Source organism: Cinclus cinclus, chromosome 22 (assembly GCF_963662255.1).
Source record: "Cinclus cinclus chromosome 22, bCinCin1.1, whole genome shotgun sequence".
Classification (NCBI taxonomy): Eukaryota; Metazoa; Chordata; class Aves; order Passeriformes; family Cinclidae; genus Cinclus; species Cinclus cinclus.
In genome coordinates, this window is record NC_085067.1 from 4,177,474 (window position 1) to 4,194,821 (window position 17,348).

The 17,348-nt window shown below is 46.9% G+C and overlaps 1 protein-coding gene across 2 annotated transcripts; it reads left to right on the top strand.

Moving 5' to 3' along the window:
- Positions 1-263: 263 nt before the first annotated feature.
- On the top strand, positions 264-16,882 carry NUFIP2 (nuclear FMR1 interacting protein 2). 2 transcript variants are annotated; one of them, XM_062506790.1, is made up of 5 exons: positions 264-464; positions 3,328-5,037; positions 12,608-12,640; positions 13,211-13,265; positions 13,902-16,882. In XM_062506790.1, exons 1-4 carry the CDS (start codon positions 281-283, stop codon positions 13,261-13,263), a joined length of 1,980 nt encoding a protein of 659 aa, XP_062362774.1. In that variant the 5' UTR covers positions 264-280; the 3' UTR covers positions 13,264-13,265; positions 13,902-16,882. The 2 variants fall into 2 exon arrangements, with proteins under 2 accessions (XP_062362774.1, XP_062362773.1); XM_062506789.1 differs by having other exon boundaries at positions 13,211-16,882.
- Positions 16,883-17,348: the final 466 nt, after the last annotated feature.

Here is a 17,348-nt window from a genome sequence, read left to right on the forward strand (position 1 = left end):
CGAAGCGCGCCTGCCCCGAAACAGCCCCGTCGCCGGCAGCCTCACCTGCCGCTAGCCCAGGGAGGGGGCGGCCGGGCGGGTCCGCGCTGGCCGGGCCGGCTCTCCCCCGGCCGCGGTGCGGCGGGGCGGGGCGGAGGGCGGGCGCGGCGGCGCCGCTCGCTGATTGCAGGGCGGGCGCTGCCAGTCCGCCGCCTCCCCCGCGCCAGCCGCGTCCCCGCGCCGGAGCCGCACGGCCCAGCAGCGAGCGCCCAGCCCGGCCCGGCCCCGCCAGCCGCCCCCCATGGAGGAGCAGCCCCACCACCACCATCACCACCACCACTATTACTACTACGGGCACCACCACCACCACCCGCAGAGCGCCTACCTGCCGCCGCCCGACGGCCGAGCCCAGCCCAAGCCACCGCTCCGCCACGAGCACAAGCACGGCGGCCCGCAGCACACGGACGCGCCGAAGCGGAGATCAGGTTGGAGCGGGAAGCGGGACGGGGCCCGTGACCTTCGCGGGCGGCGGTGGGGCCCCCCTCTCTTCCTCCTCCTCCTCCGCCGCCGCCTCCCCCGGCCCGGCTCGAAGCTTCTCCGCCGCGCTGGGGCCGCTTCCTGTCCGCCATGTTGGGGCTGCGGGTGCCGCGGGCCCGCCGGCACCGCCGCCCGCCGGCACGTGGGGCCGGGCCGCGTTGCCCCCGCCGGCCGGGCCCCGGGGGCGCGGGGGGGCGGCCGAGCGATTGATGAACGCCAGGATCAATGAGGCAGAGCCGGCGGAGGGGCCCCGCCGGCGGCCGCGGGAGGCGGCGCGGCGCGGCCCGGCCCGGCCCGGCCCGGCCCAGGGCGCTTCGGCCGCCTCCTTCTCGCCGGGGCTTCCGCTCCCGGGCCGTGCCGAGCCGCTGCTGGCCGGGCGGCAGCGCCGCAGAGGCGGTGGCCGGTGAGCGGCGCGGGGGGAGCCGATCCCGGGCAGGGCCGGAGCCCCCGCCGCCCTCATGGGGGGGTTCTCGGGCTCCCGCAATCCCTTTGGGGGGGGGGGCTTGTGCGGGGTCAAAGCGAGTGCGTGGCCACCAGACGGACGGAGTGCTGCGTACATTTTTTTTTATTATTTCCCCTCTTCCCTTCAATTTTCCTTTTACATAACGAAGTGGGAGGGGGCCTGGCAGCAGCGGAGCGGGGTCGGCAGTGGCCCATGTGCAGCCTGGGCAGGCAGGGTGGGACCTGATCGGGCACACGCTAAAATAAGTTACCGAGCAAAAATAAGTTGAGAAGTCATTTCACTGTTTGCAGCGTGCCCAGGGTTTTAATATGTGCCTAGGTTGGCACCCCTCCCTTCCCAGCTCTCAAACGTTTTGTGAGCTTGCCAGATCTTCTTCACCTGTTCTTCTTACCATCCTGGTTTTTTTTCCTCTCCCCTAAATTTTGGTTGCTGCACCTCCGTGTCTAGGCCAAGGCCAGCTGTGCCAAATGTTGATTTGGAGAAAACTCAGGCAGTTGAGCTGTGAATGCTTGAGAATTGGAACTAGAAACTGCTGACACACTGACTTACTGAAATGGATTTTGTTCTTCATTTTATTCTTTTACTCCTCATCTGCAATGGTCATAAGACCATTATTGTTTTGTTTCATTAACAAGTGGTGTCAGAAGTCTTGAGTCATACAAGGTCAGCTGTAACACTCTGCTCTTGAGAGGGCTTCCTCTTCAGCCTGTTCTGAAATACTTAATTTTAGAGGATCCCACCGTTCTAGTTCTCTCTGGGGTGAAGTATTTATGGTTAATTTTCTTAACAACGAAGTTGAAAGTTACAGTGGAAGTTGTGGTGGTTACAGATACTTACATGCAGTAAAATCCTTTTTGATCCCCCTCGGCAAACTCGGTTGTGGAATTTCTGTAAAGATTCCTACAAGGATTCTTGTGTTCCCGACTCGCACAGAACTTGAGCTGTTACATCTGCCAGACATCTGAGGCTCCAGGATGCGAGGGTAACAATGATTTTTAGTTACAGCAGTTAATTTCAACAACATCGGCAACAACAAAAACATTCTTCTTTCAAGCTGGAGTTTTGCCCGCTCCAGTTGTTGAGGGACTCCCTCTCTGTGCTGACTCTGTGCCACCGTGGCTGCAGATGGAGCCTTAGGTGGGTCAGTGGTTGTGGGGGATGTGAGGCTTTCCAGCCTCGGGAATGAGGATGGATGAGTCAGAGGAGCAGCGGGTGCAGGAGGAGGGATCCCTCTGCTCCATCTGCAGCTGGAGTGGATTTGCTGAGCAGGGCACCGTGTGCTCTCCCTGCCTCCCACTGAGGCTCCAGGGTCCTCGAAAGTAGCAGGTTTCTGGCCAGAGATATTTAAAAAGGAAAAAGCAAAGGGTTTGAGGTAGTTCAGTGTGGACTGTCCTGGGCTTGCAGCTCTGCTTGAATTGCATGCCCAGTATTCACTTCAGAACCATAAGGACCAGAAGTGAACTTCAGAAAGAAAGAGGAAAGCTCAGTCTACAGCACAATCTCGTGGTTTTATCAGTTAGAGCCCTCAGCAAGTACTTTATTTCTTGGATCTCAGGCTCATACCAGCTCTCCTGGGACCTCTGAAATACTGTTTTTTTCAGAGGGTAAGAGATCCATTGCTGGTGGCAGTAGAAGGGCGCTTGCAGGGGTGCAGTTTTTCTCAGATTCATCACCTTTTCAGGGCTAAGGAGCACATGTAGGGAAGTGCTGGTTGCTGTCTTGAAATGCAATGAGGAGATGCAGTCACATTTTCTTTGCTCCATCTTCCAACTGGACTTGCACGTGTCCTTTTGGAAATCCACCCCTTTACTGAGATGGCATTTGGGAGGAGGGTGGGAAAGAGGACTGATGGTGTTGCAGGCCCAGGAGCTGATGGAGAATGGTAGGAGTTGTCCCTTGTTCACATGGTGTATCCTGAACCTCCACTGATCTTGTCACAAAGGCAGTGAATCCCGCTATCTTGAAGCATCCTGGGAATTAATTTTTTCCTCTCTGTGACCTGGAAATAGTAGCTGATGAAATAGCTCTCCAGCTTGCCGGTGATCTTCAGAACAGTATATTTTCCTGGCATGGCATCTGTATTTTCTTTTGCTTTGTTATGTTATCTGTATGTCACTCAGTTATGGGAGAGTCAGTCATGGCTGGTCCTTCCTGCTTAACCCTTCTTGCTGTGTGTTCCAGCAAATAAATTTATGCAGCTTTACCTCAGAGGCTAGATATTTTCCTATTTTAAAATGTTTAAATGAGGAAACTGGATATGTTTGGGGCTGACTACAGCTTTCTGCAATGACAAGTCTAACATTTCACATTCTAATTCCTGCCTTTTGCTGTTTTTGGCTTCCTTCTAGGCTACGGAGAGCTAAATGGTAACGCAGGAGAACGAGAAGTGTCACTAAAGGGCCTGTGCTCTGATGAAGCCACCGCCCCGGGATCCAGGGTACCCAATGGCAGCCAGCAGCTCGTAGATTCTAATGTCACCCCAAAGCAGACTGTGAAGGCCAGTGCTTTGGGGAAAGCTGGAATCAAACCCAAGAACTTCATTCAGAAAAATAGCATGGACAAAAAGAATGAGAAGTCCTACGAAAACAAACACAGAGAAAACCAGTCCTCAGATAAGCCAGAGGGAGTGTCTATTCCAAACGGTGTGGTAACCAATAATTCCAGCTACATCACAAATGGCTACGTAGGCAAAGGGGCCGATAACGATGGTAGTGGCTCCGAGAGTGGATATACTACACCTAAAAAACGGAAAGGGAGGCGCAACAGTGCCAAGGGTTGTGAGAACTTGAATCTAGTACAGGATAAAATAATGCAGCAGGAGGTCAGCGCACCAACCTTGAAACAGGAACTTGACAGTTTCAAGCCTGATTATAGTGAACAAAAGGGGAACCGAATTGAAAATACTAAGCCCGTTTGGAAATACGAGGCTGGGGCTGGTGGAGCAGGCCGGGGAAAGCCTGGGCTCGGGGATGTACCGAGGAAAAACTCTGATGCCAAACCTGGGATTAGCAGCAAGAAGTTTGATGATCGGCCCAAAGGGAAGCACGCATCGTCCGCTTCGTCTAAAGAGGACTCATGGACTTTATTTAAACCACCCCCAGTTTTTCCAGTGGACAATAGCAGTGCTAAAATTGTTCCCAAAATTAGTTATGCAAGTAAAGTTAAAGAAAACCTCAACAAAGCAGCTCAAACCCCATCCACGTCATCCTCATCATCTTCATCATCTGCTGGGGAAACTCAGGCCCAAACATCAAGTCGACTGTCCCAAGTCCCCATGTCTGCTATGAAATCTGTCACTTCTGCCAGCTTCTCGAACGGGCCGATCCTGGCGGGGACTGATGGAGGTGTGTATTCCCCAGGGGCCCAGCCACTGCTGTCCACTGCTGCTAGTACTGTACCATCGACCTCCTCCGAGTCAGTGCCCCAGGACATGAGTACAACTTCGACAACCCTCGAACAAAAGAAATCTGGCCTTTTTATCTACCCTTCAAATATGCAAACTGTGCTCCTGGGGACAGCGCAAGTCGATTTCCCTTCTCAGACGAATCAGCAGAACCTGGGGGATATCTTCCAGAATCAGTGGGGCTTGTCTTTCATAAACGAGCCCAGTGCTGGACCTGAAACCCTTGTGGGGAAATCTGCAGATAATCAGTTAATGGAAGTGACATTTCAAGGGGAATATCCTGCCACTTTGGTTTCACAGTGTGCTGAAATCATTCCCTCAGGAACTGAACAACCTGTGTTTCCTAAGGCTTATGAGCTGGATAAACGGACTAGCCCTCAAATTCTTAGTGCTATTCTTAAGCCTGGGACTGCTGTTGAGGGTGGTGTCTTAGCTTTGGAGTCGCATCACACAGGTGACCTACAAAAGGCAGACACCGGTAGCCAAGGTGCTTTAGTGTTTCTTTCAAAAGACTATGAAGTAGAGAATCCTCTGGCCTCTCCTACGAACAATTTGCTATCCTCCGCCAAAGAACAGAGGTACCAGAGAGGCCTAGAAAGGAAAGATAGCTGGGGTTCTTTTGACCTGAGGGCTGCTATTCTATATCACACTAAAGGTAATGGCTTAACTTGCTGCCTAAGGGCGTTCTCTTTTTTATTTTTATTTTATTTTATTTTTATAAGTGCAGTATTCTAATATGGTATGTTCCTTCCAGTATTTCTAATTGTTTTTAAAAATAGCCCTTTTTTTTGCTTGCATATCCTCTCATGGCAGTAATGGTCTGGGGAAAGTTACTCAAAAGAGTTGATTAATTAATGTTAAGAGGTATTTGTTTCCCTTTTCCCATGGACAAGCATGAGTGATGTTGATAGGGATGATACTTTGCAAGTCCTCGGCATTGGAAGGAGTTAAATGTGTAGCTTTAGCTGCTCTGTTCCAGCTGATACTCTGTCACTCTGAAGGCTTCATAGTCTGTACTCACACCTCTGCCACCAAAGTGTTGCAGCATCTCCCCTGGGCAGATCAGACCATGAAATCATTGCTTTGAAGGAAGAAAAAATTATTCCTACAGCTGTAGGTGTGATTTATTTTTTTAAGTGTGCCCCACACACACTTTTTCCCTGTCCTTGAGTATTATGGCAACAGCAAAACCAATCTTTTCTTATCAGCTCCTCTGTAAGCTGCAGATTGAATTCTCTCCTTGTCTTTGTAGGCCACATCTTTCAGATGATTTTATTGCTTTCATGGACTCCTTTGTAGTCTAGCTCCCTTTTTTTCCTGTTTTTTTTGAGATTGAAATGACTCAAACACGATACAGATACTTCAGAATGGGAACGAAGAGAGGGAAGCCTGTGGGATGGCTTGCTTTCTGCTTTAGCCTCAGCCCCAGAAGCTCTGAGGACTAGGGGCAGTTCTTGGCTTTTGGTGCTGGCTCAGTGTTAGCAGGAGCCTGGCTGTGTGTTCCCTTTTGTCACAGTGTTATTTACTCACTCTAGACCAACACTGGGGCAGTTCCTTTTTTTGACACCCTTCCCTCTCCCTGCACCCCTCTACCCTGAAGGGAGCAAGCCGATCATGCTTTATTTGTTTAGTATTCCACATACATAAAAGGGATAATGTCTTGCTCCCCTCTGCAGAGGGTGTGTACTTGGCTTTTGGTATTTTGGCAAATTAGCTGTTTTGACCCTCTGCAAAGATCTTGAATTACCACTTCACAAACTCTGTATAGCATAAACTCGAATGCCTTCCTGTAGTAATAACAAGCCCAGTCATTTAAAAATAATAATTCAAGATATTTTTTCCAGGTCATCTCCCTCTCAAGACGTTAACATTTCAAGCTCTAGTATTCTTGAGAACAGTGTTCATCAATTGATTTTATCTGGGTCCTCTCTCTTCTGCTCAGTTTATTCCAGCATTAAAGCAGGCTTTCTAGTCTCCTTTTTTGTGTCTGTTTGCAGCTTAAATCCAAGCTTCTCACCAGAAAGCATAACATGGAAGAAAATCCTCGGTGATCATTTTCTTAATTTTGCAAATATTCCGTAGACTTGTGTTTGCCTCTCTGTTTTTGTCAGTCTGAATTTGTGGGAAAGCAATTGTGCTGTCATCGAGACTCATCAGCTCTCCCATTCTCACTTGCTGTGAAAGGCAGGCCTCAGTGAAACAATAGGAACAACAGGAAAATAAAGAACACTCCCATCCCATGTCCTCTCAAGGAGGTGTTAACATCAAAGTCTGGTTGCAGTTGAGCTCTTCTAAACACAGGAGTTAATTACATTTGTTGGCAAGAATGGCCACTTAAAATACTGTTCTCTGCTTTTCTTCTGCATGTGAATGGTCTTTCTTTGAGCATCCAGAGCAAACACCCTCCTGATGGCCTGGGGATACCCGATCCTTCCCCAGCACTCATCTCTGCTGATTTCATTTTTTCATGTTATGTACGTGCCATCCTCAAGGTGTTACTTAGGGGTAAAAGATGGATATTTCTAATCAGCATCGTCATTAACGCAGTGATGGGCTGCTCCAAACTGCTTGGGCTTGTCTTTCTCCGATTTGGCGTTCAAAAGCTGTTGCTGCTTTACAAAGCAGTCCAGGTCCTAGTACTTCTGTAATGATGGTGGGTGTTGCATTTCATATCCTTGGGGTGAGTTGGGTTAAGGAATATTTGGAGGAACGGTGCCTCCTGTCCTCTCTTCCTGGCTGTGGTCCTGCAGCCAGAGCCCACCGTGTGCTGTGAAACGCCTCAAAACCAGAGCTTTTGTGAAATGCCTCAAAAGCAGGGTGTGTTTGCAGGACAGCAGTGCTGGGGTTAATTCCCACACTGTTCTCTCCGTTTATCTTGGGCTGTTTTCCTGAGGTTCAGCTCCAAGCCAGCTAGTTCTCTGCAGTAGGAAAAGAAGGATTTCACTCAGTTCCTTTTCACAAGCTGCCTTTTCCTCCTTGCTCCGGGAGAGCATGTGGGTTTGCCTGGGTTAGGGCATTCCAGGCAGTCGGGTCCTCAGACTATTTGGTTTTGGTTTTGAGAGTCGGGTGAACTTCTCCCTCTCAGATTGATCTGTTTGCTTTTGAGCAAAGTCTCAGTAGTTTGATCTTTGCATCTGCCCTGCCCTTGGGGTTATGAACACAAAGAGAAACGATCACAGGACAAGGACAGGGGTGAGTGTGGAGCACTGTGGGGTCTTGGTGTGTTCCCTACCCTGAGCTCCCTGTGCAGTGTTTTGGTGCAAGGATGAAGCTCTGGGGGTTGCAGAGAAGAATGAGCTGTGGTGTGAGTGGTTGCAGTGCTTTGAATGTCACAAATGTGCAGTCTTTTTTTGCGCTGTTTGTGCCTGGAACTGTGACCAGGTTGTGTGGGTCCTCCTCCTGGACTGTAAATTTCTCTGGGAAATCCTCCAGCTTACTCAGTAGCTTTGTTCCAGCAAATCAGGCTTTCCTGTGCACGGTTTGCCCAGCAACTGCACAGGACATTATAAACTGTAATTGCTTCACAGCTTCCCTGTGGAAAGATGGGTAGAGGAGGTGGCACCCAGAGAGAACTGGCTCTGGTACAGTGCTGCTGTAACTCAGGATCCATAGGATCCCTGAGTGCTGGGGTGTGAGGCTAGGTGGCTGCGGAGCACAGTGAGGTCCTGGTGGAGGATTCCTGTGTTCCTTTGCCTGCACCCTGACTGCTTTTTCTCCAAAGTCAGAACACTGTGAACATTTAGGCAAGGGTGATGATGCACTCTCTTGTTCTTCTTGGAAGCTTTTCCTGTTGGTTTCCTTGTACCCTGCTTCATGCCTTGCTTCTTTATTTCCTCCCCCACCCGGTCTGTTTAAAGGCCAGAAAGATTCTCTTGATCATCTGATTTGCCTGAGTGTAAAACACGATCCTTCAATGTGGCTGCCTTCATTGACAGCCCGTGCCGCTCGGTGTTTGTGATGGTGCCTTGAAACACTCACAGATGACAGATCTCATTTACCAAGGGAGATCTGATTTAGCTCAGCCCTGGATGGATGGGCCTGCTCTGGATTTGCTTGGAGACAGGGATGGACTTCCCATAGGAGACTGGAAGACCCGGGAAGAGTGGTGCTCTCATTTCGAATCATTGTCCCCTATCTAGGTTGGAAGTTGAACTTCTGCCTTGGTGTGGCGTTGCCAAAAGCCGTATCTTTTTGAGGTAAAACTGATTCTTGCAGATACTTTGGTCCTTCAGATAAGGAGGTTGAGTGTATGTCAGCTCTACTTGCATCAAAACCAGCATCTTCTTACTACTTTAGTCCTTCTAAAAGACAGCTGGATGAAGCACTTTATATCAGAATAATTTTCAATGCTTTGGAGAATTTTGTCACGTTCATGCAGTTGCAGTCTTCCAGGCCAGGCTGTCACTAACGCTGAACTCTAGATGGCAAGCTTTGTGGTGAGAAGCTCAATAATTTGCTTGTCCTGAGCTAAAAAGCAAATAATTGAGGCCTCCAGCTCAACTGCATAGCAGCAAAGACCACATGGGTGGATGAGAGGAAGCTGCAGGGTTTCACTTGCTCTTGCTCCTGAATTTCTGCCTGTGCTGCTGCTTTGTTCCTTGTCAGCATCTCGGTTGCAGCAGCATCTCTGCTCATGTGAAGAAGCAGGAGAGCAGCATGGAAAATAGAGCAAGGCAATGTGGGCCAGCCAGGAGTGGCATTTGTCAGAATGGTGAACTGGGTCAGAAGAAATAGCAGAGCTGTGAATTCAGCAATTTTCATCCTTTACATTGGGGGGGGGGAGCTTTGGTTTCCCATCCCTCCTGTGGTGGGAAGGGGTTAGAGCTTGCTCTGTTGGTTATGGCCTGGTGGGGTAAAAGCTGATTTAATTCTCCTTCCAGACTCTGCTCTTCCCAGCTGTCAGTATGAGTACAGTGTATGCTGTACAGCCATGAGTCTCCACAGCATGGAATACTTATTCTCTGCTTTGTTTCCAGGGTAATCCCCATACTTAGTTATTGTCCTGCAGATACAAACAGAAAAAAAAAATCTGACAGGAGTGGTCCCATCTTGTTAATTTTTTAGTGTTGTATTTTAGGGACAATTTTGGGATTTCTAAGGACAGTGAAATAGTTGCATGGCATTGTGCAGACACTTCTGTTAGCAAGGAAAATGTGTACAAGTGCCTGTCTTAGCAAGTTATTACAGAAACACTTCTTTGCCCACCAAGTTATGTACCAGTCCTGCTGTAAAGTTTATGGACCGATGAGGAATCCCAGCACAATTCACCAGAGTGTGCCTTAGTCTGTTCCTGACATCAAAGCTTTCTTCCAGTGACCCTTTGTTTCAGTGATAGTCCCCAGAAAAAGTGATTTAGGTGAATGTGACTCTGTCTGTCCTAGGCACTTCCTCAACAACCCATGAGCCTGAGGGCTGTGGAAAGGCCAGTTAATTGTAAAAAAAGGAAAATCCTGGAAAACTCGAGGTTGGAAGAGGCACAGGAGGTGACCTAGTTCTGCCCCTGGCTTGGAGCAGGACTGGCTTTGATGCTGGGTTGTGCAAGGGTTTGCTGATGGGTTTTCTCCAGCTGGGTTGGAGTCCACTTGAGAAGAAAATTTGCTGTTTCCCCAGCCACATGTCTGGTTTTGGGAATGATGGCTCTTGTTGGGCAAGTCTTTGGAAAGCAGCAGTTTTGGGGCAGTGTCTGGGAGACTGGACTTGGGTTGATGGTGAGGATATGCCTTTTCTCATGCAGGGTGAGCAGCTGTAGGAGTCCTTTACTTAAACTCACTCTGGAAGCTTTATCCAGAGAAAAGAGGCTTTAAGAAGAGCTCTTTGAGCCCAAAGAAGGAGGGCTGAAAGCAGGCTTGGGGCCTCTCTCATGCCCAGTTCTTGAGGGCTGTCTTTCCTTCTACGTGGCTGGAGCCAGTCATTGGGCACCAGGCTCTGCTGAGCTGCCTGTCCACCAGGTCAATCACCAAGTCACCCTGGAACAGTGGCCATACCATTTGTCACAGTGCTTTTTGTCAGTCATAGGTGATCACAGCCTGGAACTGGCAGCAAAACTTGACTGTATTACCAAGCAAAGCAGAATAAATCATGCAATTCCATTTTAAGATGGAAGAAATCCCTTTTCCCCTTAGTTTTGTGTAGCAGTTAGCCTGAGACTTGTTTTCATTTCCTTTGTGAAGTTATTTCACTTGGTCAGTACGGTTAACCTGTGCTGTCCCCTGTCCCTGTGCTGCCAGGTGGAGGGGAGGACATTGCTCTGCTGATGGCAGGTGATATTTAGTAAGAGCTGTTATTGCATTGTTTGCTGATGGTCTTTGGTTTTGTAGCTTGGTCAGGCTCATCATCTGCCAGCTAGTGTGTCCAGGTGTCTGGGACTTCCAGGACACTTTACACCACCCTCCCTTTCTGAAGGAGGAGAAGGGAAATGGAAGTCTGAAAAGGTCATAGGTTTGTTAGATTTTTTTAAAACAGAGTTTTGTTAACTTAGTAGATTTTTGGTGTGTTCTTAACAGTATCTCTGTATGTTTGTTTGTCTTATTTCCAGATACTCTTAATACAAGGAGTTCACATTCTTGTGATGTCCAGAGCAGTTAAGGCCAAATTAAGTGCATAAGACAACGTGGTCTGTGCATGGGTGTATAGGGGTGGGTGGTGCTTCAGCTCTGCCTTGTATTTTGTGCTCAAAGGTTGCTCTAATATGCAGGAACCAACAACTCGAGAGTAGTTTTCTGTCCCCTGCCTTTGGGGAAAGCTGTTAAAATGGGAAATGTTCTTTAGCTGTTAGGAAATGATGCATCAAACTGCGCTGAATGGAAAACTCGCTCCACGGGTGGTAATTTTAGTAGCTGGTTCATTTTACTTCAGGGGAATCTGCATCTGGCAGATGAGGGAGGCAGTCCCTTGGCAGCCTGCTTCTGTCCCTGGGGTGTTAGAAGCTGGCTACTATTCCTAAAGCACTTAGGGCTCCCCAATAGAAGTGCAAAGTGTTGCTGTTACTATCCTGACGCAAAATAACAGACCTCATAAAATTTTCCTTTCAAAAGGTTTAATTGTGCAGGGAGGGCTGGCAATATTTATTTGCATGCAATTTCCTGCCCCAGGGAGCTGGAGATTGTAGTGGACAAAGGATAGATGAAGGGTTGGAGAAGGGAGGCGATTGATGGAGGTGACACTTGGCACACATCGTGCTGAGGCTATGGGTTTTGTAGGGCTTTTTCTTCTTCCTTTCCCATGCTGGTTAGTTTACTTACTGCCTTGTTTTGTGCTTTACTGCACATCCCATGTAGCCTGATAATCCCTTGCCTTTCCCTTTTCTTAGCCCCTTGTCACCCTTTCTGGCAGAAAAGAAACTTAAAAGTGGTTCTTACAGGTTGTGTTCTGACTAATACTCATTTTCTATAATTTTGTCTACTGAACTTGGGCACAGGGTACAGTCAGTGTCTTAAAAATATTCTAGCTCAGGAAATTCCAGCTTGATAGCAGCTCAGAGTGGTTATTTTGAGTGTCTTTGAGGGATATTTTAAAGGAAAGAGCCTTCTGTTTCTCATTGTTAACGAAATGATCATTTAACTTTGCTGTTATTTCTTAGGTAAACAAAAGCATGTGCATGTCCAGGGAGAACTGGGAAGGGTTTGTCTTTAGCCTACAGATGTGTTGTGGAGGTAAACTGGGGGAAGAACTACAAGCCAGGTGTGTGGAGCATCACACCTTGCTCCTGGACAGTGTTGGCAGCAGCTCTGCAGAGGTGTTCACACAGTAACCCCAGCCCTTGCCTGGTGCTTCAGCACACGCATGCTGTGAACCATGTGCAGCTTGCTGTGTCCAGCAATTCTCATTTCACACTCACTAAGCATCAACTTCTAAAAATCATCTCTTCAGGCTCCTTGTTGAGGCTGTAATGTGCAAAGCAGTGTTGGAGTCAAAGCAGTAAAGCCTGAAGTTAGCTTGTGATATGTAGGACTGGTGAATGGTGATGACATTTCTGATGCTCAGCTTGGTTTTTTGACCCTTAAGACCATGTTACAGCCATCCCTTTGTCTTTTATTGCAGCATTATTTCATGTCAAATTTGTGTAGTCCTGTGGGCTGGGGCTGTGCTGCTGGGTGGGAGGGGGTTGGCTCTGTTTGAAAGCCTCAACACTATTGCCACACTTGGAAAATTAAAGTGTGTTTGGAGTTGTCTCTAATGGCAGCATCAGTCTGCAGAGTAACAGTGGTCTCCTTTTGCCTCCACAGAAATGGAAGCGGTTTGGAATTTGCAGAAGCAAGGTAAGGATGTTGGAAAGAATAAATGAACTGAATTGCTCTGTATGTTGGGAGGGGGGGGATGAATGAGAGTGAATTTTCTCTGTGTCTGGAGATGACTGGGTTCAATTCTTCAGCGCCTGAGGTTTGTAGTCTGGATTTATCTCTGTTTCAGATTGCTGAAAATCAGGACAAAAAGCTTTGCTGTAATGGTGAGCTGCTTGGAGAGAAGCACAGTCTCTAAAGGAGCAATAAACCCAGTGTCAGATTTAGTGACTCTTCCTTATGTGTATACAAAATTGCTTTCTGTTTTTCGTGTTGGGTGTCGCATCAAATAATAAATTTTAAATTCTGGTGTATCCCACAAGTCACCTGAGAAGAGGCTTTGTATGGGAAGAGCCATATGTGGAAACCTGTGTGCTGCTGTATGGAGCAGGTTCTGCCCTGGGGGAGCCAGCCTGACCTTGGGGTGGCTTAGCAGGAGGGGGGCATCTAAAGGAAAAGTCTGTTAACAGCCAAGTACCTTCTGTTTATTTTCAGCCACAGGGCCTGAAAACACCTTGTCCAAAACTTAGAATTGTGCTTTCTTTCCAGATCCCAAAAGGATAATCACTTATGATGAAGCCATGGATCGCCCGGATCAATGAAGGTAGCAAGACAAGACTGCCTGTTCTAACCTTTCTGCAGCATTTGTGCTGTTCGTGGGGGACAAAAAGGCTTTTATGCTCCTTCTAAATCTTCAGTGCAGCAGAGGAACCATAACTAGAATCACAGGATAATATATACAAATATATATATAGTTATTTAAAAATGGCAACTGAAAGTAATTAGACTTCTTAAGGAATCTGAAAATCTATTTCAACAAGACTACACACGTGATTATTTAATCTCCGGTACTGAATAGTTTTGGGTTGTTTTTTTTTTTTTTTTTCAGTTTTGTTTTGTTTTTGTTTAAAGAGTGAATGCAAGTGATTAAGGAATACAGACTCAATTACAAGCCCGGTTTCAAAGTTCCTGCTGCTGTCGTCTACATGGGCAACAGCAACCCACTGGAGAGGCATTTCCACTTGACAAGGTTTCTGTTTCTTGTTCTGTGACTGTAGTGACACACTAATCACAGGGAAATCAGGATGATTCACCATCCTTCATCTCCCTTTTTCCTTGTTCAACCTCCCCTGTTTGGTTTCTTTTTTTTTTTTTTTTTTTTTTTTTTTTCTGATTTGTTTTTCCATTGAATGCTGGAGAAACGCCTTGAAGTTTGCAGAGTTTCTTTTTTTTTTTCCAGAGAATTATAATCCGCATGTTTTGCCAGGAGTAAAGCAGCAATCCTATGCTGATGATATTGTCTTAAAAGGATCATTCTGCTGAGGGAAAGATGGTAATACTGCAGTTCTAGGATGCATGGTGAAGTCACACAGTTGACCTGGCTCCTGCTACTCGTTGGACTATTGCAACTGAAGAGTTATTTCATTTTAAAAGACAACATGGAAAAATAAGCAATCTGTTTAGGCATTTAATATGGGGGGGAAAAAAAACCCAAAAAACCAAAAAAAAAAAAAACCCCACTGTTCCCACAGATTAATGCTATTGTTATTACTGGGAGCACAAAAAAAAAAAAAAGACAAAAAAAAAGTATCTTCTGCTTTCAACTGTAGGTGCTTCATATTTGCTCTGTCTCCTAACACTAAATGTGCTGGATTTTTTTCCCATTTTCATTGGAAAACTGAAGATGAATTGAGTTCTGCTAACTTTCACCCTTCTTGAATTATTTTTTCTCTTAAAAAAATTTTCAAAATAACAAAAAAATGAAAAAAGTTAAAAAAAAAAAATGGGAATTTGAATCCTTTTCAGTTTGTCCATAGAACGCCAATGGCTGGGCTTCCTGCCCCTTGGAGATGCTCTTTTATATTTTAATGCAGTCTGTGTATTTCTGGGCTCTGCTTCTAATTATCTCTTAATAAAAATATATTTTATTACAAAAAAATGGAGGACTTAGGAATGAAAATAATAATTTTAAATAATAATAAAAAAAAAATAATCCCAGGGAAAGGAAAGCTTCCTAGCAGTGGTAGGGAAGGTGGAGCAGAGTGCAGGCTCCAGCTGTATACCCCCTCTGTCCCATTGCAGCTTGTGTAATGTGTCCAAATCATCTGGGGTTCGGGTAGTTTTTCTGGGTTCTTTTAAAAGGTGGAAAGTTCACAGAGTCCAGTGCAAGAATGAGGAATTAATAGAAATGGGTTTGTTGACCAGCTGCAGCTCCCCATGTACCCAGAGCTCATCATGGTTGTCTGTGGTCTAATCCTGGCTCCTGGGTGCCCAAATCAGCAGCAGTTGGTGTCTCCTAAAATGAGACTTGACCCTCTGGTGCATTACAAGGAATAGATAAACCCAAAACTTTGGAATACTCTTTGTGCTTAGATCTGTCCATTGGGTCACTGTCTGGTCACCAGAGGGTTCCACAGGGCTCTATCCTCAGCCCATTTCTTTCCAACATCTCATTACCAACCTGGATTCAGGATTCAAAGAGATGATAGTAATTTTGCTGGTACACTAAACTGGGAGGAACTGTTGACTCCCTCAAGGGCAGAGAGCTCTCAACAAATGAGCTGGGCAATCACCAACTGTATAAAGTTTTAACAAGGGTGAGTGTGGGATTCTGCACCTGGGATGGGCAGCCCTGGACAGACTGGGACTAAGAGGCTGGAGAGCAGCACCATGGAAAGGGAGTTGGGAGTCCTGGTCCATAGTCCATTGGATCTGAGTCAGCAATGCCTTGGCAGCCAGGGGATTCAACAATGTCCTGGTGGGCACCAGGGCTAGCATGACCTTTCTGCTCTACACTGCACTGATGCAGTCTCACCTCAAGTTCTTGGGGCAGTTCTGGGCACCACAATATAAGAACAACCCCTATTAGAGAGCATCCCAAGGAGCCCACGAGGATGGGGGAAGGGTCTGGAGAGGAAGCCTTATGAAATCACTTGGTTGTTCAGCTGGAGACAAGGAGACTGAGGGGAGAGCTCATTGTGGTCTTCAACATCCTCCCAAGAGACAGCAGAGGGGCTGTCATGACAGGTCACTCATGACCAGTGACAGGGAATAGCCTGAAGCTGAGTCAGGGGTTGGATAGCAGGAAGAGGTTCTTCACTAGGAGGGTGGTTGAGCACTGGCACAAGCTTCCCAGGGAAGTGGTCACAGCACCAAACTTGTCTGAGTTCAAGAAGAATTTGGGCAATGCTTTCAGGCACAGGGTGGGATTCTTGGGGTGTCCTGCACAGGGCCAGCAGTTGGACTCAATCCTGATGGGTCTCTTCCAACTCAGAGTGTTCTACAATTCTATGGATTTTTTTTTTTTTAAATTAGGAGTATGTAGCATGTGGGTTTTTAAAATTGTTTTTATACTTTTAATAAGATTGTTCCTGATTGAGACACTTGAGTTCATGGTGGGACAATGAAACTGAATTCTGTACCTTGTGTAAGACGCTCGCTTTCTGCCACGCTTGAACATTTGACTATGGATTGCCTACTCCATTTGATGTATTCAAAGCTATATAGTATAATACTGAGTGTGATACTATATAGTCATCATGTATTGTATCAGTCCAGGTTCAGAAATGTGTGGTTGGCCAGTCACAAATAGTTCTGTTTCACCTATAAACTGTACCACCTCTACAGGTGTGTGTAACTTTGAGATGTATAACGTGTTTACAGATGTGCCCAACATCTAGTCCTCTGATGTTCCTATTTTTAATTCTGTTGAGTCTCCCAACTGCTTGCCAAAAGTTGGAGTCACCTCCAGCTCTGCTGCTGAAGAGCTGGGGTGTTCCTGAGCTTTAAAGTGTTGAACAAACTGGATGGTGGGGCTGGAAAAATGAAGGTGGAAGAAATGTTCTTTTTCCTTTTTTATTATAATTATTATTATTGTTTTCAAAAAGTTGAAGGCTAATAGCAAAATTTCCAGTTTGTTTTACTGGCTTTAAGGCTCTGCAGTGTATTTATTTGCCTTGTGTAGTCACTTGTCGCCTTAAGGGCTGGGTTCCATTTAAAAAAAAAATACAAAAAAAAAAAGACAAAAAAAAGACAAAAACACCCCGTTTTGCTTCCCTGGGATCTGTGCTGTCCTGTACCCCTGCCCCAGGTCCATGCTTGGGGCGATGCAGGAGTTGAGCAGCACTAAGCCTGCTCTTCTAGAAAGGTCTGAGTCTTGCTAAATTTTTAAGGACTCTGATCTTGGCCTAGTCCAGTCTGTCACCTAAATAGCAAAAGAAATGCTGAGAGAAACACGGTTCCAGTGATGGGTTGGGCTGGATTTCCCCCAATGCTCATCTCTGTGGCTTTGCCTCGCCAGCAGGATCCATCCAGAAGCACCCTCGGCAGCACCTTCTCTGCTGTATTTCTGACCATCCTCTGTTCAGATGTCTGTCTGTCTGTCTGTCTCCATGAGCTCCAGGGCGTGTGCTCAGTGCTAAGCAGTTAGGAATTCCTCTCTCTGAGGTCCTGTAGCTCCGGCTCCCTGGTATTTCTGGGATAGACTATTGCCTAGAGCCAGGCAGGACCACGGAAGGAACTTCCTCGTGCTGTCGTGTAACTCACCCCGTTGCTGTCTGCAGTCCTCCCCAAGTCCTCACACAATTCTTAACTGAGCACTTATTAAAAATATCTTAAGATTTAATCTGTTTTCTGATTATTTTTGTGTAAACTTATAAAAAAAAAGGAAAAAAAAAAAGCCACCTGA